The 23,682-nt window shown below is 42.3% G+C and overlaps 2 protein-coding genes across 4 annotated transcripts in view; one reads left to right on the top strand and one right to left on the bottom strand.

Moving 5' to 3' along the window:
• Positions 1-13,346, top strand: part of LOC148139783 (uncharacterized) — a 93,041-nt gene extending 79,695 nt beyond the window's left edge. The window contains exons 3-4 of the transcript XR_015753465.1: positions 9,313-9,453; positions 12,122-13,346. The gene's annotated coding sequence lies outside the window, so the exon portion shown is untranslated. The remainder of the gene's footprint in view (positions 1-9,312; positions 9,454-12,121) is intronic.
• ano11 (anoctamin 11) overlaps positions 1-23,682 on the bottom strand; it is a 49,122-nt gene that overhangs the window by 18,399 nt on the left and 7,041 nt on the right. For 2 of the 3 annotated variants that reach the window (XM_043675747.2, XM_087980481.1), the window contains 12 exons: positions 20,480-20,661; positions 18,783-18,890; positions 18,168-18,304; positions 16,022-16,079; positions 14,620-14,730; positions 14,282-14,447; positions 13,401-13,491; positions 10,863-10,959; positions 9,319-9,462; positions 7,346-7,483; positions 3,922-4,020; positions 2,156-2,258 (listed from right to left, as the gene is read on the bottom strand). In XM_043675747.2, coding sequence (XP_043531682.1) covers positions 2,156-2,258; positions 3,922-4,020; positions 7,346-7,483; positions 9,319-9,462; positions 10,863-10,959; positions 13,401-13,491; positions 14,282-14,447; positions 14,620-14,730; positions 16,022-16,079; positions 18,168-18,304; positions 18,783-18,890; positions 20,480-20,661 — 1,434 coding nt within the window. The remainder of the gene's footprint in view (positions 1-2,155; positions 2,259-3,921; positions 4,021-7,345; positions 7,484-9,318; positions 9,463-10,862; positions 10,960-13,400; positions 13,492-14,281; positions 14,448-14,619; positions 14,731-16,021; positions 16,080-18,167; positions 18,305-18,782; positions 18,891-20,479; positions 20,662-23,682) is intronic. The other variant, XM_087980480.1, reaches the window with a different exon arrangement.

The raw sequence follows: 23,682 nt of genomic DNA, 5'->3' as shown, positions 1-23,682 counted from the left end.
GACTCTCCTAGTATGGGAAAAAGACTTTTGCTATTCATCCTATCCACACCCCTCATGATTTTATAAACCTCTATAAAGTCACCCCTCAGCCTCCAACACTCCAGGGAAAATGCCCCAACCTATACAGTCTCTCCGTATAGCTTAAACTATCCAATCCTGGCAACATCCTTGTAAATCTTTTCTGAACCCTTTCAAGTTTAACAACATATATACCAGGGAGACCAGAATTGAACACACTACTCTAAAAGTGACCTCACCAATGTCCTGAAAAGCTGCAACATGATGTCCCAACTTCTGTATCTCAGTGCACTGACCAATGAAGGCAAGCATGCCAAATGCCTTCTTCACCATCCTGTCTACCAGCATCTCCACTTTCAAGGTACTATACATCTGCACCTCAAAATCACTTTATTCAGCAATACTCCCCAGGGTCCTACCATTAACCTACCCTGGTTTGCCTTACCAAGTGCAAGACCTCACATTTATCTAAATTAAATTCCATCTGCCCCTCCTCAGCCCCTTGGCTCATCTGATCAAGGAGCCGTTGTACTCTGAGATAACCTTCTTCACCATCCACGACACCACCAATGTTGTTGTCATCTGCAAACTTACTAATCATATCTCATATATTCAGATCCAAATCACTTATATAAAAGACGAAAAGCAGTGGACCCAACACCAATCCTTGTGACACACAGCTCGCCACAGGTCTCCTGTCAGAAAAACAACCCTCTACCACCATCTCCTACCTTCAAACCAATTTTGTATCCAATTGGCTAGTTTCTCTTGGACTCCACGTGATCTAACTTTGCTAACCAGTCTACCGTGTGGTACCTGTTGAACACCTTGAAGTCCATATGTCCAGCATCTACCACTCTGCCTTCATCAATCATTGTTGTCACGTCTTCAAACACTCAATCAAGTTTGTGAGACACGATTTCCTACATACAAAGTCATGTTGACTATCCCTAATTATTTTTTGCCTTTCCAAATGCATGTAAATCCTATCCGTCAGAATTACCTCCAATAAACTTATCCATTATTGACATCAGGCTCACTGATCTAAAGTTCCCTGGCTTTTCCTTACCACCTTTCTTAAATAGTGGCACCACATTAGCCACCCTCCAGCCTTCTGGCATCTCACCTGTTGCTGTCAATGATATAAATACCTCAGCAAGGGGCCCGGATATCTCTTCCCTAGTTTCCCACAAAGTTCTGGGATACACCTGATCAAGTTTCAGCATTTATTTACCTTTACAAGGCTGTAATGAGGCCTGAAGCTAAGTTGTGCTGGCAGCGTATAAATCAAGCATCAGTGAGGTGGTTATTGGTCAGTAATTACCTCTTGATAGCACTGTCAACGACAACTTCTCTATCATTTTGCTGATAGTCAAGAGGAGACTGATGAGAAATTAACCAGTCAAAATGGACTTGTCCTGCTTTTTTACTGACAGAACATATAGGGGCACTTTCCCACTTTGACCAATGGATGCCAGTGTTCTAGTTGTTATGAAACAACCTGGCTTGATGTACAGTTAGCTCTGGAGGACAAAGCTTTCAGCACGACAGCCAAGGTACTGTGTGGCCAATAGTGTTTGCTTATTGAGCTCAGTCATTTTGTGGATTCATTTGTGACATCGGCTTCTGGGACAGCAGGGATCTGAGTAGGGGGCCTAAATAGACCATCCGCTCAGCATTCTTGGTTGAAACAGTTGCAAACCTCCCTGTCCATTGCACTCACCATGCTGGGTGCCCCCACCCATGAGGACATGAAGCCTCCCCATCCATTAGTTAGTTAACTGCCGACCATTTATAACGAGATGTGGCAGGATTGCATTCCATGCACGCTAAACAGCAAAAGCCTGCAAAATGGTGACACCCTGGCATTCAAGTGCTATAATTGAATACAGTTTGTTAGTCTAATGTAGCAGATTATCTGCCTATTAAAACAAAATCTCAGCAGCAGTGGCAGTGCATGGCTGTACTATTGAGATTAAGGATCAGCCACAATCATACTGAATGGCAGAGGGAACTCGATGGGCCAAATGCTTACTCCTACTTATTACAATTCTTTGTTTCCAAAGGGGTAGAGCTTCAACATGTTTACACTAAACAGGAACTGACTCTGAATTCACTGTGCTGATAGTTTCCTTACCCCATCTGGTGAGTTTTTCTGCTAGCGAAGTGTAGACCTGGCCCATGAGCAGGATGAGAATAAGGTTCACCAAGGAGCTGCTGATATTTGCTATGTTTCCAGCCTGTCAGGGATTAATTGCAACACACTGAGTACAATTAGAACATATGTAACATAAGAACCATTGATGAGGAACAGACAGGTGAATGTAGACCCAGAGGGCTGCTGCCACCTGTGGAACTGTTCTCCTAAACCAGTTAGAAAATTCAGGGGAGGTAGGAAGAACATTGGATTTCCATGTTGTACATCAGGGGCTGTGCAGTGGATTAAGCAGCACATATTTCAGCTGCAATATTTGAAGACACCCTCACCCTGCACCAAAGAAATGCTTCCCCAGTTGCCATTGATGGGAAAATGTCAAAAGTGATATTTATTATTAGCAAGGATGATTCAGATTGCAAACCATTTTATACACATCAGGGTAGTTATATATTTCAATTAAACTTAGGTGACCACTTAAATAGATTAATCTTCAGCTAGTTCTCCACTGATCTGCATGTTTAATATTGGAGCCATGCAAAGGCAGGACTATTCTTAGTGTCCCCAGTTGCTGGCTTGTCCTTACAGCTTTCTCATTCAAGGTGGTTCATATCCTCTGTTATCCGAATCTTTCAATTTGTGAATCTCTTCATTGCCTCTCTCTTACCCCATTTTTATCTGTGAAATCTCCTGTAATCCTGTTTCACTGTGAGCACTGTTCTTCTGACTTTGTGTGCATCTTCCCTCTCTTTGCCAAAGGTGGTGGTGTTCTTCAGTTGCCCCATAACATTTTGTCTTCTACTTCATATTTTAAAAAAAAACTCAAAATCCATTTCATCAATCATCCTTCCAAATCCCTTATTTTCTACTCAGTTAGCATCATGAAAATAGTTGCTGAATGAGATATTGTTTATCTGAAGTGCTGAGCACAAACTATTGCTGCTGTTAGTGCAGCACTTTTTATTTTAAATTTCAGTGTCCCACTTGGCCATTTTCCGATTAGGTACACAAATTAGATACACAATTATGCTCTCTTTCTGATCTTCTATCAAAATGAAACTCCTCTTACACTGTCCTACCGCACACTTGCAGCATCCTTAAATGCACAGTGGTTTAATCCAATTATGTGTCTTTGCCAGAGTGTGAAAAGATTAAAACAGAATATCTTCCAACACTCTCAATATTACCCAAGTGATTCAGTCAACCTTACAGAGGTTTACAAAATTATGAGGGGCATGGATAGGGTAAATAGGCAAAGTCTTTTCCCTGGGGTCGGGGAGTCCAGAACTAGAGGGCATAGGTTTAGGGTGAGAGTTGAAAGATATAAAAGAGACCTAAGGGGCAACTTTTTCACACAGAGGGTGGTACATGTATGGAATGAACTGCCAGAGGATGTGTTGAAGGCTGGTACAATTGCAACATTTAAAAGGCATTTGGATGGGTATATGAGGTTTGGAGGGATGTGGGCTGGGTGGTGGCAGATGGGACTAGATTGGGTTGGGATATTTGGTCGGCATGGACGGGTTGGACTGAAGGATCTGTTTCCGTGCTGTACATCTCTATGACTCTGACTATAATTAGTGCTGTCAGGAGCCATGGTCACTAGGTTAAGGACAATGCAAGAAGGTAAATGATTACATCTACAGCAAAGCTTAGTGTGCATGGAAAGCTGAACATGCATACCGGCCCTGATAATGTTTGCATAGCACACAACAGTTAATGCACAGGGTTGGTTATCCTTTTCTCACCTGGGTCATTAGAATAGCGTTGCCTGTGTGGTACATCATCACACTGATAATCCCACGGTACATGATCACAGTCACCAGGAAAATCATCACTACAAACAGCTGTGCCAGGCAGAAAACATGCAAAATGGAAATAATGGTCATCAAGGGCAGAATTGAGGAAGAAGAAAGAATGGCTTGGAGGAGAGGAGGTTACATAAAATAAAGAGAATGAGACACCACACAGAAGAACAAAGGCAGGGAAGAAGTATGCAAAAGTAAATGAGAAACAAGAGGGGAGAAGAGAATTGAAAAGCCGAAAAGGGAAGATTTAAACAGAGAACAGAAATAACTATTAGAATCTCAAAATTATTAAAGCAATAAATACCAGATCAATTTAAAAAGCAAATGTCAACAACACTTCCCATTAAACCAATAAGAATGAGTGACGTAACGGCAATCTCACTGAACTAGTCCAGAGATTAACGCTAATACTCTGGGGTCATGAGTCCAAATCACGCTATGAGAACTGGTGATATTTAAATTAAAATCAATAAATTCTCGAATAAAAAGCTAGTCTCAGTAATAGTGACCAGGAAGCCATTGTTGACTGTTGTGAAAAATCATCTGGGTCACTGAAGGGAAACATATCTATCAGCCTCACCCAGTCTGGCTTACATACATCTCCAGGTATATGGTAATAAGGCTGCTTCTTAACTTCCCTCAGAAAGCTGGATAATTCAAGGGCAATTAGGCATGGGCAACATTGTCAATGATACCCACAACCCATGAAAGAATAAAAAATTAAAAATCCTTTTAAATCAACATAAACCAACATCACTCAGCATCTCCAAAAAGGCAACCCATTACCCTTCCCTTAAATCAAGAATGTTCTTTCCCAAAAGCAGAAACACAGTATGAAATCTGTCCTATGCTCAGTATAGTCTTCGACTTGACAAGCACTGAACAGGTCAGATTACTCATCTTTTGTGTAGGACCCTGTCCACTGGATATTAGAAACCATCACAATGCAACTGGCACAACGTGCAGCAAAATAGCGAATGTGGTGCTAAATAAAAAGATAACTAATTCAACTTTCAACTCAGTGCATATTTACATTTGCTCTAATTTCCATTTTCACATTCCAAGCACAGTATTGTTAGTATTTTGAGATGAAGTGTCATTTGAGGCATTTAATTCACATACTAATGCTTTGCCACTCCCAACTTTGAGTTAAGTGATGTGGCTGCCGTAGTTCAGGAAAATCCATCTCTGCTCGACCAACAATTGAAATATGTTTGGAATGACAATATGGACAGCCAGTTATTCTCTTTGCAAGTTGATTGCTTGCTCTCCTGTCCATGTTTCTGTGTAGACACTCCCAGTAACTGAAGGAGGGCTGTGGTTTGAAAGGAAAGTCATAATTCCTGGCTTTTAAACAATTGGGAGAAAGTGAAGACTGCAGATGCTGGATACCAGAGTTGAAAAATGTGATGCTGGAAAAACACAGCAGGCCAGGCAGCATCCGAGGAGCAGGAGAATCGATGTTTCGGGCATAAGCCCTTCTTCAGGAATGAGGCTGGTGTGCCAAGCGGGCTGAGATAAAGGGTAGGGGGGAGGGAATTTGGGAGACGGGCACTGGGAATACGATAGGTGGAAGGGGGTGAGGGCGATAGGCCGGAGAGGGGGTGGGGGCGGAGAGGTCGGGAAGAAGATTGCAGGTCAAGAGGGCCGTGCTGAATCCGGGGGTTGGGACTGAGATAAGGTGGGGGGAGGGGAAATGAGGAAGCTGGAGAAATCTACATTCATCCCGTGTGTTTGGAGGGTTCCTAGGCGGAAGATGAGGCGCTCTTCCTCCAGGCATCGTGTGGTCAGGGTCTGGCGATGGAGGAGGCCAAGGACCTGCATGTCCTTGGCGGAGTGGGAGGGGGAGTTAAAGTGTTCAGCCACGGGGCGGTTGGGTTGGTTGGTGCAGGTGTCCCAGAGGTGTTCCCTGAAATGTTCCGCAAGTAGGCGGCCTGTCTCCCCAATGTAGAGGAGACCATATCGGGTGCAACGGATACAGTAAATGATGTGTGTGGAGGTGCAGGTGAATTTGTGACGGATATGGAAGGACCCATTGAGGCCTTGGAGGGAGGTGTGGGCGCAAGTTTTGCACTTCTTGCGGTTGCAGGGGAAGGTGCTGGGAGTGGAGGTTGGGTTGGTGGGGGGTGTGGACCAGACGAGGGAGTCGCGGAGGAAGTGGTCTCTCCGGAACGCTGATAGGGGTGAGGAGGGAAATATATTCCTGGTGGTGGGGTCTATTTGGAGGTGGTGGAAATGACAGAGGATGATACGATGTATCCGGAGGTTGGTGGGGTGGAAGGTGAGGACCAGTGGGGTTCTGTCCTGGTGGCGATTAGAGGGGCAGGGTTCAAGGGCGGAGGTGCAGGAAGTGGATGAGATGCGGTGGAGAGCATCGTCGATCACGTCGGAGGGGAAATTGCGGTCTTTGAAGAAGGAGGCCATTTGAATTGGTCCTCCTGGGAGCAGATGCGGCGGAGGCGAAGGAATTGGGAATACAGGATGGCGTTTTTATAGGGGGCAGGGTGGGAGGAGGTGTAATCTAGGTAGCTGTGGGAGTCGGTCGGTTTGTACTAAATGTCTGTGTTGAGTCGGTCGCCCGAGATAGAAATGGAGAGGTCTAGGAAGGGGAGGGAGGAGTCTGAGACGGTCCAGGTAAATTTGAGGTCGGGGTGGAAGGTGTTAGTAAAGTAGATGAACTGTTCAACCTCCTTGTGGGAGTACGAGGTAGCCCCAATACAATTATCGATACAGCGGAGGAAAAGGTGGGGGGTGGTGCCAGTGTAGGTGCGGAAGATGGACTGTTCCACATATCCGACGAAGAGGCAGACATAGCTGGGGCCCACGTGGGTGCCCATGGCTACTCCTTTGGTTTGGAGGAAGTGGGAGGATTGGAAGGAGAAGTTGTTAAGAGTGAGGACCAGTTCAGTCAGTCGAAGGAGGGTATCAGTGAAAGGGTACTGGTTGGTTCGGTGGGAGGGGAAGAAGCGGAGGGTTTGGAGACCTTTGTGATGGGGGATGGAAGTGTATAGGGACTGGATGTCCATCGTGAAGATAAGGCTTTGGGGGCCGGGGAAGCGAAAATCATGGAGGTGGTGGAGGGCATGGGTGGTGTCCCGAATGTAGGTGGGGAGTTCTTGAACTAAGGGGGACAGGACAGTGTCAAGATATGCAGAGATGAGTTCAGTGGGGCAGGAGCAGCTGAGACAATTTAAACAATTGCCCATGAATCTGACCTGCTGCGCTTTTCCAGCAACACATTTTCAGCTCTGATCTCCAGCATCTGCAGCCCTCACTTTCGCCCATGAATCTGAGTCTGGGCCCAGGTTCTAACAGTCAGGATCACTGAAAAATCCATTCTTTCTGATAATTTTTGTCCTCTCACCATAATTATAATAACCATTGATCCTGTGATGATTCGAGACAGACGGTCTTTCTCAGGGAAATATGGCTCTTTGATTCCAGTGACTGGATTCTGTTCCATCATTGGTGCCCTCGCAGCAAACTCAGGTCTGGGACGTTCCTACAGGAAAAGGAGTTACTGTTACAGAGTGCTGACCTAAACTCTGATGTCTGGTGTCAACATCTTCTTTCCACCACTATTAATACTTAAGTGTTATTACTGCATATAAACGTTAAAAAGAATAATTCAACGACTGGTATCGGGCATTAGCAAGTGTTAACAGTTGTCGATATCTTGACAGTTGATTGCAGAACTTTTGTGAACAGAACAAAGCCGGATAGTAACTAATCAAAAGCATGCATCTGCTTTCCAATTCAGGAGGAATGTTTAACTGAACACTCTTCCCCAAACGGTATGAAGGCTAGGTCATTGAGTATTTTTAGGCAAAGATGTGTAGATTTTTGACGAACATCACAAATAAGTGAGTCAAAAGGTTATTACAGTTAGGAAAGAACCAGGTGATGTTGGGAGCATGATCACTGAAAGGTGGAGCAAGCTCAAAGTGCCAAATTTCCTATTCCTGTGCCATCGATTCGTACAAATATATGGGAGAGATAGCTCCAGCACCCATCACTCCTTTTGTACATTGAAAACATTGGCATTTGAATCACTCAAACAACAGCCTCTCATTCTCACTCAATATATCAGTACCATAGCTTCTGGACACAGTTGAGTAACTTCCTCTCCTTGCATGGCATATTACACATTGATAAATTTCATAAATCAGATCACTTTGTCCTCATTGTTTTCTTAGTATTATTGAGCAGTTTCTGCTTGGTTAGATTGGAAAGGCCCTGAGGATCTGGGGATCACGTTCATTACACTTGGAGGTTGGGTTAGCAGCTCCAGGATGCAATTCTCAGAGTCAATCTGAGCCAAAGGATGTTAGCTGTTTATAGATTTTGAAAAAATAAACTATTTCCTGAGTACTATATTGTCATCCACACCTTCTGGTTATTATAATTTTATATAACTTTTAAAATTTTATTTAAATTGCTTTTATTCAGAATGATCCAAATGCCTATCCACAAGGCATTGTGCACCATCCATCTACTGGAATGGTTTAATGTCAGCTTCACATCACTCAAATCATCTTAGAACACATGAAAAGTTATTGAGAATTTATCATCAGTGAAAATGTTGAAATTTCACATTATTTGTATGTCAAGGGAAAACTAAGCTTTCAAGGATTTGATTAGATTACATTCCCTACAGTGTGAAACAGGCCCTTTGGCCCAACAAGTCCACACCAATCCTCTGAAGAGTAACCCACACAGACCCATTTCCCTCTGACTGATGCACCTGTGGGGACTGGTGGGGTGGCATGGTGGCACAGTGGTTAGCACTGCTGCCTCACAGGGCCAGAGACCCGGGTTCAATTCCTGCCTCAGGCGACTGTCTGTGTGGTGTTTGCACATTCTCCCCATGGCTGCATGGGTTTCCTCTGGGTGCTCCAGTTTCCTCCCACAATCCAAGATGTGCAGGTTAGGTGAATTTGCCATGCTAAATTGCCCATAGTGTTAGGTGAAGGGGTAAATGTAGGGGAATGGGTCTAGGTGGGTTGCTCTTCAGAGGGTCAGTGTGGACTTGTTGGGCTGAAGGGCCTGTTTCCACATTGTAAGTAATCTAATCTAATCTAACACTATGGGCAATTTAGCATGGCCAATTCACCTGCACATCTTTGGATTGTGGGAGGAAACCAGAGCACCCGAGGAAACCCACACAGACAGTCACCCAAGGCTGGAATTGAACCTGGGACCTTGGTACTGTGAGGCAGCAGTGCTAACCACTGAGCCACCGTGCCGCCCCCAAGGATCTTGACTTAAACCACGCAGGACTGGACTGAACTTAGAGTTTGAATCAATTGGCACATTTTTCTTTACTTCCAGTCTCACCTCCTCTTCCTCAAAGTTTATGGAATCCCAGTGATGTGCCAGAGTGGCATTCTTCCGTTTCCAGTACTCCAAGAAGGTCACTGCCCAGAAAGACATGAAGATGCTGAAGAAGACTGTGCCAGGATGGTCAAAGAGGTAACCCAGCTGCAGAGAGTAGCAGTAACGAGAAAACAAAGTACAAATAAGAGACTATTTAAGAAATGTATATTATGAATTATGTTCTATTAATATAGCAATTGTAACTATCAGGAAAGATTGAACATGATGGGTCTCCTATCCCTATAAAAAGAAAAAAATGACAGATCAACTAATATCTTTGACATTACAGATGGGCTGGATAGGGTAGATATTTGAGGGAGTCAAGGGGGCACAAAGATCAGACAGTCACTAATTTAATCCATAAGAAATGTAGGGAAATGTCTTTACTCAGAGAGTCATTAGAATATGGAACTCACCATGAGAAGCAGCAGCTGAGATAAATAACATACATACATTTAAGGGGGAGCCAGAGATGTACATGACATAGAAAGGAAGGGAAGTGTGTGTTGGCAGGGTGGAATGAGGCTTATGTGAAGTATAAACACCAGTAAAGATAACCAGACTGAATGGTCTGATTTTATACAGTAATTTCTCTGTAATAACTTACAATGGATTCATAACCGGTATTGATGAAACAAGGGAACTTTGAAGAGTGAATGACACACGTCCTTCATTTTAACCTTTATTCTCTCTGGTATGCATGATGTGGAGGTGCCGATGTTGGAGTGGGGTGGACAAAGTGAAGGGACTGTGCTCTGAAAGTTTGAGAGATTTCAGATAAGCCTGTTGGACTATAACCTGATGATGTGTGACTTCTGACTTTGTCTCCCTGGTATGGAGTGAGAGAGAGAGAGAGAGAGAGACAACTCCAATGTTAGGCAACAGCTGGCACATCCACCTAAATAGTCTTTGGACAGGGATCCAGAAATAGCTCCACAGAGACTGGTACCCCACCATCGAGTCATCCTTTATTTGCAAGTCCTTGACACTGATCCAGTTCACTTAGAGCCAGCTCTCAGAGTGAACAGAACCCCTGACACTGCTGTTTGTATCTGTCAGCCAGGGCTCTCTGATTAGACCAGATTAACAGCTCCAATCAAGGAATTCTATGAGATTCACCTGGCTGACCTCATTACAATCACTACAGCTCCTGAACTGTTATACAGATAGGAAGTTTGGTTACAGATCAACCATGATTAGACTAAATGGCAGAGCAAGTTCAGGGGCTATCTGGCCTATTGCTGATCCTACCTGGGCAACTAAGATGCAATTTATTCATCACCAGACTGTCTTCAAGGAACAACCTGCCCTTTTCAAACCTCTACAATGCAGATACTGAATGGAATGTTCTAGAACCTACAGTATATCAATAAAATAATAAAGGTTTTTGGATTCAAAAATCTATATACAATTGGTCAAATGAGAGCACAAAAAGCACAACAACAGCTACCAATATATAAAAGCAAATGAGACCCAAATAATAACTTCAGTTTTAAAAAACTTACTTTGGCCATGGAACAGATCTCTGAAATATTCCAGGTGTCACAAGTGTCACAGAGAGGGCACATGAGATATTGGTTGCTGCTATTACAGATCTCTTCTCTGCAGGATATAAAACATTTGATCAATGTTCAGGTCTCTGGGCATTCTCTGTTTATCACACTGCATGCATCATGGCACAGGTTCTAATTAGCAGCAGTTGGTGAATGGGTTGAAAGCCTCATCTTCCCATTCTCCCACAAAGGTTTCTTCCAAACTTGCCTGGAGACAACAAATCAACATTGTGCATCCTTTCAAAGCAGCCACTTAGAGTAACCTCACTGAAATGACCAATTGATATGCACAAAATTAAAAAGGCAAAATAACTGCACAGAGGTCAGTATCCCATTACCAAGTCACCTTTTATTTATGCTTGAAGAGTCCTTGATTTTAATACCACCTCTCCTGAGTCAGTTACATGAGTGTCGAAATCTCTGATACTCCTCTTTTATCTGTCAGCCAGGGTTCACTGGTTGGACCAGGTTAACAGCCCCATCAGGGAACTCATATTCAATGATGTCCAGTTGGTTAACCTCATTATAATTACTACAAAAGGGACTGTGGGTTTCTTGACGATATGGACATTCAACCATATCCAAATCCACCCTCAGTTGCCATCTATATGCATACACTTTCCAACTTGATCAGGAGCAGAACCAGGTTTAATATTCATTACCTAGGTCAATTGTAACATCCCTTTTTTCTGCTCTTAATGCAGCTGGTTAACTTAGAAACTGAGAATCAGATTTTAAGTTCTCTTGTTATGTTTGACAATTCCAAGCAACACATTTGTCCACTTTGTTGGCAGGCACAGCTTTCTTTCATTCTTATTCTAATGACCCGATATTGTTGCAACATTTTTAATATCTAGTTCAGCACACCTGAATCCATGATGCTTTATACTGAATTCAGCAATCTTTATGGTTGTATCATGTTTGTTCATTTTACATGTCAATATGCCTCACTTTCCAATGGGTAGAAAGTGAGGACGCAAATGCTGGAGATCACAGTCGAGAGTGTGGTGCTGGAAAAGCACAGGAGGTCAGGCAGTATCAGAGGAGCAGGAGAATCGATGTTTCGAGCATAAACCCTTCATCAGGAATTCCAGCACCACACACGTGACCCCTGGCTTTCTAATGCCCAATAACAAATACTGATTGTGTTAACAGCTTTCTTTTTCCAATTCATTAGTTAATTAATAACATTTCTTCTTTTTCTTCTCCAGGTAGCAACCTAAGTTACAAACCATGGCTAATCCTGTGAATTTCTGCAGGGCAGAGCGATGAGGCCAGTTCCAAGCTTACCTCAGGCAGGGTAGAGCCAAATTTTGTGCTGTTAGCATTATTCTTAAACACATGTTAATCATCTAACCAACTGAGGTAACCAGCTCCCCTTTACCAAATCTAATATCCTTCTCAATCCCATGGGATTGCATCAAGCTTTGAGGAATTTTATCACAAGCTTTCTAAAAACATTCATGCACAAAATCCACCATTCTATCATCATGCATCAATTCAAGCCACATATCTAGATTATAAGTAATCATATATGTAGGAATACATGTGACAACTGATTATACATCTTGAGGAGCACTACTCAACATAAAGTGAGGAGCAAGGCAAGGAGGCTGGCTCCCCCAATGAATACATTGTTATGAGGATGAACCCATGCTATTGGTATCATCCTTCATCTCATTCTAGTCAACTCAGTTAAAGTAAAAATACTAGAGATCTGAAAATAAAAAAAAACACAAAATTCTGGAGAAACACAACAAGCCTTGTGGCATCTGCTGAAAGAAAAACAGAGTTGCAGTTCCAACATGACTCTTCTTCAGAACAAAACATTAAATCTGTTTTTCAGATCACAGCTGCTGTCTGACCTGCTGAATTTCTCCAGAACTTTGTTTTCAAGCTAATTTAACAAATCAGCCCATCTGCTCCATGAGAATCAATCCTAATATTTATCCAATTAACAAGTAAATTACAGTACCTAGCTTTTGACCTTAGAATTTGCATGAGATTTGCTTTCTTCTGCCACTTTCATATTAAATCTCTGTCTACTCTATTTGCATCTCTCGACTATCTGGGATACACATTTCCATCAGTATCGTGACTGCTCTTTTGTCTGGGTTTTATCTGCTGTTATTCAATAATAATCATTCTTATGAATTCACAGAGTTCACCAAAGACTCTGGGTATTGGAATATGGAAAATGATCTTATGTCAGAAATATTGTGGAAAAAAAATCATTCGAAAAACCCTTCTCAACACTTGGACACTTAAAGATTTCCACATTTTCCTTCACATTTCATGTACAATTAACAAATTCAAAAATCCAGGGTCTTCTATCCAAATAGTGATACTTGTTTTAATTCAAGGCTCTTGTAGCCTATAGCTCTACCAAATAATAATTTATATGTGCTTTTCCAATAAATGAGAGGCTGTTTTGACTGGTAACTACACAGAGTTTAATAGTTGTGTTGTTCTTGCAACTCATTGACTTACGCTGGTTTGCTTGTGTTCATTGACATTAGTCCAGAGATGAAAACTAATGTCCCAACTATAGCAGCAGGGAGAAGCCAAGTTGTGTAAAAACCTGCAAAGAAAGCAAAGCTTTGATGTGTATTTTAAAATTGAGTGAACTCACCAAGAACTTATTATTTAATCTCAAAGACATTACAAAGTGATGATAGCCAAGGGAAATCCACCCATTTACTCTTGGTGCACCATCTTCTACATTATTTCAACATATGAAATTTGCCAATGCTTTCAGGAAAAGTCACAATGATTCCAGAGATTAAAATAGTCCACGTAATCTCTCGGATACAAAGAACACAAGGTAGATACATATGGGCGATCATATCCTTCAATCTCTTCTCACCAAATCTCTGAATTAATTTTCATCACATGCGTTAGTCCATTTTATCCAAACCTGTCTCTACTATTTCATGTCCATTTTAATGGCATTCCCCCTCAGTGAAGAAGTTCCACTTGACTTTCACTTCACTCTCACCTTAATTTGCAACTTTGCTGTCTATCTAAATGCAAATAATATTGAAATGCTGCTGCCAGGGACAGACAGAGATCTTTGAGAATGTACATAGGTGACAGATTTGGTGATGCTTAGTTTCATAAAGAATCAACACCAATTGTAGTGAATGGTTACAGAAATATTACCTTGACTTTAACTGTCTTGCTTAACCCAAACAAAATGACACCTGTTGAACCAGGCCTGAATATACTTATCATTAAAATGTCATCCATCACAGGCCTGACTCTGTTAAGATGACAGAGGAAAAGCATAATTGAGCCCATTATTATAAATTCATAATTCTCAGCTTTCTTAATTATTCCTTACACAAGGAATCATTGAACAAGGAACTCACCCAGCCAAGCAAAGTAAATGGCAATCTTTTCTCCAAAGTACTCTCGGATGTGATCAAGTGGTTGATATCTATACCACTTGGACCAACGAGCCCAGTACTTATACAAACTTTGTCTTGGATTCAGATTTTCTGGAGGTACATCATAGTCTGGTAATTCATAGGAGCCCTACAGACAGCACAAGATACACCAGAAAATGTCAGTACATAGATATTACAAAGAGATAGTGAGGTATATAAGTATTACAGATAAAAGAAGAGAATCACTTGCTGGTGTCTACAAAATTTCATAGGTCTAATTTTTATACAATATGCATTTTCATTATCCCAGTGCCTGTTACCTCATGGAGTGGGAAAGCAGAAGCAAAGACGTTTTCATTTAGTAAGCGGTCAATCCCAATGTGTGTTCTTTTCCTTTTCCCATACACTGTTGTGGCTAGAATTTCATAAACCTGAAAACAGCAAGATACAGAAACTCACAAAGCCTACATTCACATTACACCCCAGAACAATACCCACACACCCCCCGCCCCCAGACCTCTCAATGTAACCCTCTCAAACACTCCTGCCAAAATGTCCACAGACACATTGCCTCCCTTCTTAACTCTCTATTTACTTCTAAACTAATCCACCCTATCTGATAACCCATTCAACACCTCCAGAAAGCATCCCACCCAAGAATACCATCTAGTATCTATCCCAAAACAGTCATCCTACACTATTACTCAGGTAAAATATCCCCAACACCAAACACCTACAGCCAGTACTCACATTTCCAACTGTTGAGAACCTGACCATTCTCTTTATCATTACCTCAATGTTTTATTTATGCATCCAATCATCCTTATGTGCACATTAAATCCCTTTATCCTATCCTTTACCCCAGCTCGGTAATACATTGAAACATTCCACTCATTGTTCAGCCTCTATTATCAGCCTTATCTTTTGTCATTCTAACTCAAGCTGAAATGAATTTCACACCAAAATACAATAATTTATGCACTTGTGCATGTCTTATATATGATATAGATGTACTGGCATTGTACTGGGGTGGGCAAAGTTAAAAACCACACAACACCAGGTTATAGTGCAACAGGATTATTTGGAAGTACTAGCTTTCGGAGCACTGCTCCTTCATCAGGTAGCTGTGGAGCAGGATCATAAGACACAGGATTTATAGCAAAAGATTACAGTGTCATGCAACTGAAATGTTATATTGAACAATTGTTCAATTGCAAATCATGAGGACATGGATAAGGTCTTTTCCCTCGACTGAGGGAGTCTAGAACTAGAGAGCATAAGTTTAGGATGAGAGGGGAAAGGTTTAAAAGGGAACTAAGGGGCAACTTTTTCACGCAAAGGGTGATGCGTGTATGGAATGAGCTGCCAGAGGAAATGGTGGAGGCTGGTACAATTACATTTAAAAGGCATCTGGATGGACATATGAGTAGGAAGGGTTTAGAAGGATATGGGCCAAGTGCTGTCAAATGGGACTAGATTAATTTAGGATATCTGGTCGGCATGGGCAAGTTAGATCAAAGGGTCCATTTCGATGCTGTACATTTCTATGACTCTATAACTGATGTGATAGAAAAGGATAGCAGAATGTGGTGAAAAGATAGCACCCATCTGTTAGATTATTGGGGCTAGTGAGCTGTACATTTTCCTAAAAATGTCCTTGCTCACACCTTTCACATATGTACTTTGTAAATCTATGTTCACACAGTTCAAAATGAGACTTACAATTCGGTGCCTCTGTGTGTTAGTAAAGTATGTCTCATGATTTTTGCTTCCCAAAAACCTATAGCAACAAAAAAGAAAAGGTAAGTTTGTCTTGAAGTGCTAACTGTTACCAAAGTCTGAAAACAGAACACTGAAACCAATACATGAGGAAAGCATTAATTCAAATTGGCGTTCATGACATTCTCTGTTTCATAGGTATAGAAATGGGTGTGTGTGTGTGTCTGTGTCTGTGTGTGTCCATGTCCATGTGTGGTGGCGGGTGGCGAGGGGTTTGGGGAAAGGGGTGAGGGTGGGAGTGGGTTGCAGAATTGACCTGCAGCCTATTGGCTGAGAGCTGGTGTCTGGATGCAATACTTCCCTAAAACTCAAATGGAACATGGTCATTAACATCAACAGCATCCAAAGTGACCAGAACTGTTTTCTCAGCTCTTGTGGCCTTCAAATGTGCAGAATCATCTGATAGTATCAATCAGGTTCCCTTTTTATCCTCTCACTTGGGGATAACTCTGCTACATCGTCTTGAATCTCTCTGGGGAAGAGAATTTATGCCATACAGTGCATAAATAGTACTCTAACGTGGCAGTGAAATAACAGCACAATGTGCACGTTCCTCAGCCCAGGAGCTCAGAGCTTGACTACTACTTTTTCTTTCTTTCTATGCTATTTTTAATGTTTCCATTTATTATCGTACCTAACCTACTTTTGACAACTTTGGGAGAAGGTGCTTCCTTCCAGCCCAAGCCCAATGACTAGGTGGCTACTGGCAGCCCAGTGCCTGGTGGGGTGGTCTCCCAGTGTGGAGGTCTAGTCCAGGAGGGGCAGTCTCAGTCTGGTGGTCTTTTCCCAGCATGCAGGTATTTCTCGGCGGGTTCTGGGTATTCCACAGCCTGGCATGAAAGTCTAGCCCTAGCGTGGAGGTCATGTCTGGGGTGGAGGTCTCATCTTGGTTTTGAAGGCAGCTTCCAGGTCTTCCAATGGCCCAGCATAGAGGTCTCATCTTGGTGTGGTAGGGCAGTTTCAGCCCTGTTTTCCAGTGTATGCCAAATCCAGGCGCTGTCAATTGAACTGTGATGAACTTTTACCTTTTTTTCCTACTTATTTATGACTTCTGTCATTAATTTAAGCACTGTGATATGGTCACTTATAAAACTTTTCACAGTTTTTTGTAAAAATATACGTAACAATAAATTGCTATTCTATAGATGTCAGTGAGCACACTTTTCAAAACTACCAAAGGACATTCTCTTTGTCAAAATGTAATATAAAAACGGGCCTAAACAGTAAAAGGTTGAAAGTCAATCTCTATGTTTTTGTCCTTATTACGGCCTCGCTTCCATTGAGGTGAATGAAAGGTATGTAGAAAGTGTAAAAAAGCAGGAACAATTTCCTTTTGCAGGGCGAATATAATCAGGTGATTATATTTCAGGTAATTGTTAGAGAGAGTTGAGGAGATAGTTTTTGTTAGCTCAGGAGGACTGGAATTCACTGAGGCAGAGACACACGACGCATTTAAAGAATACTTGAACACACATTTGAGACGTGTAACCAACAGGGCTGTAAACCAAAAGCTGGAAACTGGGATTAAGCTGGATGGATCTCATTCAGCATACACAGACACGATGAGCTGAATGGCCTCTGTTGTGCATAAATGACGCTGATTCCATTGCTAAAAATTTACCTAAGCTGCTCCAGAGCCAGTCACTGATATATCAAAGAGTGTACTTGGATGGGCTCTATCTCTAGGAGAAAAGTGGTAACACTCCACTTGGCTTCTCTCCACAATAGCATGTCTGAGATTAGCAGCTCATTCCAAGTTTCAAATCCAGGTGATAATTCTATAGCCATCTACGACCCTGTGGGAGTCACAGGTACATTACAAAGAGAAATATAGTAGCATTACAGAGTGGACACCTAGCAAAGTAATAACCTCAAGAATACTCTCCTTTGACACTGGAAGTGGAGCTATACTGATAAATCTTTGACTGATAAGACTTTAGAAACCTTATTTGCTGCTGCAATCAATAAATGAATTCCACCTCTCACCTCCAGTTTCCCTCTTCACCTCAGGCTACACAACGTACACAGACATCAACACATAGTAATTCCCCCAAACACATAGCATCCCTCTGCGTTGCTGATGACTTACTTGTCCAGTTTGGATTTACGAAAGGGGCAGGTGTAGTAATCCACTGGTCTGTTGGGAACATACTCGGTCATCATGTTGGGGATACTGAGCTTTCCCAGAATTGCCTCGGACATATTCATGCAGGGGTTGGGCTGTGCCTGTGAATATAATAAAAAAAGGTTGAGCTGGTGACTCAGCCAAGATGCACACAGAAAGCAAACATAATGCAGCAGCTGGACAATGGAAACAAGCCAAACAGAAGAGTGAGTGCCAAACAAAAGCCAGAGGTAGCTGGCACAAAGTGATGGAAATGAAAGGGGTTCTCGAGGCGAGAGACTTGGAGAGTATACAGCTTGGGAACTATAACTAATGCATTTGACACAGTTGGGTGAGAATAGATAAATTTTAAAAAATAGATTAAAAAACTCCATCTGCTGTTTTTAGCAGGCATATTAATTGATTTTCATAAATGACTTTCTTTTGCATGATCAACAAACTCAATTTCATCTATGGTTAAATTTGGCAATTTTCTGGTCTGTATGATTCATTTCTAGATCCCACTGTGTTCTTATAAAATGCCTCTGTGAATGTTGGCAATTAAAAGTACTTTTGGGATATAAACGTCACCGTACACACCTGCAGGGGAGCCCTCAGTGACAACTCTTCAGCGTAATACACCAGCACATCCCAGGATGCACTCAGTTTCAGATAATGAATACTCTTCTTCTCACTGACCGTTATATCCTGGGAAAAAAATTACATTGAGATACCAATAATGTATTAACCACATGGATAGGAGCTCAGGTATGTAAAACACCACGCATCATGTTCCCTTAGATATTTACATATCACACACAGATACCCCATCATAGAACATTCACAACTGTTTCCAGATGGGTGGCACACATCAAACCCTGTCACAGTAACACACCTTGGGCCAGGCATGTGGATAATATAAGGGTAAAGTTGACAATTTACATTTCAATGGAAGTTATGCTCAGAATTATTGAACTGAATATTAGACTTGGACAGCACAGGAGGTAGCCATTTGGCACCATATATCTCTGTTGGATCTTTGAAAGAACTATCCAATTTAGTTCCATAACTCAGCTTTTCTCTTTTTTTTGTAAATTAGTTCTCTTCATGAACATATCTATTTGCCTTTTGAAAATTACTGATTCAACCACATTTTCAATTCGTTGTGCTTCCAACTGTGTGAGAAAGTATTTTTCATTTTCCCTCTAGTTCTTTACCATTTACTTTAAACCTCTGACCTGTGCTTATTGATCACTTCAGGAGAGTGTGGGATGGAGAATCGGATTTTTTCCAGCCCATCTTTTTTGAGCACTTCAGCCCATCTGGATGTGAGATGATTTAGTTCATCCAATAATTTGCAAGTAGCTTACTGAAGAAAGTATCAAGGACTTGCTTGAGTGTCCTACTTAAACTCCTACCAGATGACTGCACTTTTTATTAAATGGTCCATATAATCTATCTAGAAATAAAAACCCAAAGTACAACAAATCCTAAGCATTAAGTTTTATTTAGCACAAGTTACTGCAAATTGAGTCTCTATAGATATCTTTTGAACTAGATTCGCAACCTTAATTAAGAGCAATCTGGTCGGTCATAGAATGGGATTGCATGCATCTTCAACTCTTGGCAATGCTGCATTCCCTGTCCTGAATTTTGGTGACACAGTCATAAGTTTACTTTATTCATCACTGAGAGATCAGATAGTTCTGCTGTTGGGATTCTTTTGAGAAAAGGTTTTTATAAATTCGAAGGTATCAGGGTATTAGATACTCAATATATTCAAAGTATTAGATTTGGAGGTGTCTTGACAGCAATCACCTGGAAAGAATGTCTTTCCTTGTGGGAGAATCAAGGACAAGGGGTCACTAGTTAAAAATAAAGGGTCACCCCTTTAACTTAAAGATGTGTTTTTGTTGTCACTTGGGATCATGAATCTTTGGCACTTGCTTGCTCAAAAGATGGTGGAAACCAACTTTCTGAACATTTCGAAGGGCAGAGATAGATAGATTCCTGATATGCAAGGAGGTCAAATGCTATTGGGGGTCGGCAGGAATATGCAGTAATCAAATCAACCATGGCCGAATCAAATAACAGAGCAGACTCAAAGGACTGAATGGCCTCCTTCCACTCTAAATGTGGTTGCTTGTACTCCTTCAGCAGTTTGAAATCAGGAAGTAATTTAGATTGGCCCCTTGGGCTGAACAACCCAGAATTAGAGTATTGCTGTTAATCTTCTGACAGAATACAATTTACTTTTGTGGGAACAGAATTTTGCTTGCAGGTAGGAATTCCCTCACCTTCTCCATCAAGAGCCCTGCATTCTGTAAATTCTTCACAAATTTGTTTCTCCATTTTTCATGTTTGTTGAATAAGTTTATTTTTGCTGTATCTTTCTCTTCTCTTTCCATTTCCTGATATGTGGACCTCACTTTCTGCCTTTTTGACTTTTTCTTTTTCACTTCCCAAACAAGCACAAAATCTGCAAATGAAGGAAGTCATAGTGAGATACATATTAATGTGTGCTCCTTATCAGCTGATTAATGTAAGTTAGGCACTAGGCACATGGCCACACTGACTGCTAAGAAATATCTGGCCAGTACTTTTCAGAATCCAGCCATCAGTCTCAGGTGACAATGCTCCAACAGTATTACCATGGTATTCTTGATGATTTATTAGCATCCCATGGGATTTATAAATCATATCTTTGGAACTTAACTAATTTAAGACGTGTAGCTATTTGGCACTTCCATGCTTGGAGAAAGTGAGGACTGCAGATGCTGAAGGTCAGAGTCGAAGATTCCTGATGAAGAGCTTATGCTCGAAACGTTGACTCTCCTGCTTCTCAGAGGCTGTCTGACCGGCTGCACTTTTCCAGCACTACACTCTTTGACTTGCATGCTTGGGCCCCACATCCAGACCATCACAAGATCTTCGACTTTCACACTTTCCCATCTCATCCCCAAAGTACTTAATCCCTCACTTGAGCCTATGTCCTCAATAGAGTCAACTCTTCCATAATCCTTTTTGCCAACCTCCTCGGCTCTATCCTCCATTAACTCTCTTTGATCCAGAGCTTCACTTTCACAAAGTCCTGCATTCCACCAACTCTATACTGGCTAACCTCCTTTGGCTCCACATGCCTTGATCATACTGACTTCAAAGTCCTCAACTTCAAAGTTCCTTGCAGGTTTATCCCGTCTTCTCCCTATTACAACTTTCTCAACTGCTATATTCTCCCTGCACCCTCCAATATTCTATCTCTAGCTTACTGTGCAGTTACTGCTCCCTCAACTACATCAGTGGCATCACATTCAGCCATCTTTTCCCTATATATTGGAAATGTCTCTAAAACTCAGTCTCTCATATAATATCTCACTGCACCTTCAAGCTCATTTTAACTGATCTATTTCAATGCATCTTTCATTGTCATCTAGATTTAAATTTCAGATTTTATAGACAATAGACAATAGGTGCAGGAGTAGGCCATTCTGTCCTTCGAGCCAGCACCACCATTCATTATGATCATGGCTGATCATCCTCAATCAGTATCCTGTTCCTGCTTTATCCCCATAACCCTTGATTCCACTATCCTTAAGAGCTCTATCCAACCCTTTCTTGAAAGTATCCAGAGACTTGGCCTCCACAGCCTTCTGGGGCAGAGCATTCCACACACTCACCACTCTCTGGGTGAAAAGGTTTCTCCTCAAATTTTATTGTCACATATACTCAAGTACGGACATACAGGAGCACAGTGAAAAGTCTATAATGTCATCACACATGGCGCCATCTTAGATACCAAGGTACCTAGGTACAAAACAACTTGGGTACAAAGCAGGGCCTGCCACAAGCCACCAGGAGACCAGTCTGGGACACACTGAGTTGATGAGAGACTGGCCATGACCCGCCACAAACTGCTGAGAGACCAGGCTGGGACCCATCCCACGAAACGCTGAGACACCAGGCTGGGACCCACCCCACGAACCACCGAGACCCACCACGAGCCGCTGAGAGACCAGTCTGGGACCCACCCCACAGACTGCAGATAGACCAGGTCAGGACACACAATGAGCCACCGAGAGATCAGGCCAGGACCCACCATGAGCTGCTGAGAGACCAGGCCAGGACCCACAATTAGCTGCTGAGACACCAGGCCGGGACCCACCACGAGCTGCTGAGAGACCAGGCCAGGACCTGCCATGAGCTGCTGAGACACCAGGCCGAGACCCACCACGAGCTGCTGAGACACCAGGCCGGGACCCACCACGAGCTGTTGAGACACCAGCTGGGACCCACCATGAGCTGCTGAGACACCAGGCCAGGACCCACCATGAGCTTCTGAGACACCAAGCTGGGACCCACCATGAACTGCTGAGACACCAGGCTGGGACCTACTGAGACCAGGCAGAGACCTGCCACGGTGGAGACAAGCACCAAGAAGGGGAAAGCACTAAAAATGCGAAAAAGAAAGAGAAAAAGGGGATAAAAGAGTAGGAAATGGGAAATAAACAGAAAGGATGGAGAAGGTCTGGTTGAAGGGTCCTACTCCACCACCATCTCAAACCACCCGAGTTCTGTTATCCCCACTTGAACTCACTTGGGCTGATCAGCCTGAACTTGGGAGCATTGAGAGATGTTTTGTAAGCCATGAAAATATAAGATATTGTTGTTAGGTTTGTAACAAGAATGGGCAAAAGCTCCAGTTTGACCAAACAAGAAAACATCCAGAAAACATCAAATGTGAATCCCATAAAACTGGACTATACTCTGAGCCAATGATGTACTTTCCCTCATGTGTATCAGATCAGTCAGAAATACCTCAAGCAGCTTCAGATACACTAATTTACTTGTGTTGTTCAAATAAAATTGGCAGTCATTTTGCACATGAAAAGATCCCATAATAGCAATAATTTGAATCACTATTATGGTGTTAAAGGGAGGAATGTTAGTCAGGACACTGGGAGAACTCCCTGCTCTCCTTTGAATAGTGCTGAAGAATGTTTAACATCCATCTGAAACTGTCTAATCTAAAGATGGTCATGACTGAAAATGCAGCACCCCCTCAGTGCAACATAACGGTGTCAGTTAGACTTCACTCAGATCCCACAGTGAGACTTAAAGCATACCCTTCAGAATTAAAAACATTTACTGGGTAAAGATGGCAATGGAATATAGACAAGGCCACTCAAACACATTGCTTTATGCTGTTCTATTCTAAATTTTGCTTCTTGCTCAGCGAATAAGATCTCTCCATCTCTGTTGGTGGAGGTCCCTCTAAACTGAGTATGATATCTATCAGGCTAGACTAATGTTCAGATGACCAAGCATCCCACCTTTGAATCCATTTGTTATTCTGTAGTGGGGCATGTTGTTGTTTGGGGAAGTAGATGCCACAGCTCAGGGTGATTTCTTCTCTTTCCTTCGCCATTCCACCTTGGAGTCAACTCAGTGAGTCTCAATTGAAGGGGCTTGAACCATGATGGTTCAGGAGGTGCCAGACCAA

This window comes from Chiloscyllium plagiosum, unplaced genomic scaffold (assembly GCF_037043375.1).
Source record: "Chiloscyllium plagiosum isolate Xiang-an unplaced genomic scaffold, Cpla_swu_hap1 HiC_scaffold_37, whole genome shotgun sequence".
In the NCBI taxonomy this organism is placed as follows: Eukaryota; Metazoa; Chordata; class Chondrichthyes; order Orectolobiformes; family Hemiscylliidae; genus Chiloscyllium; species Chiloscyllium plagiosum.
This window is presented reverse-complemented; position numbering and strand designations above follow the sequence as displayed.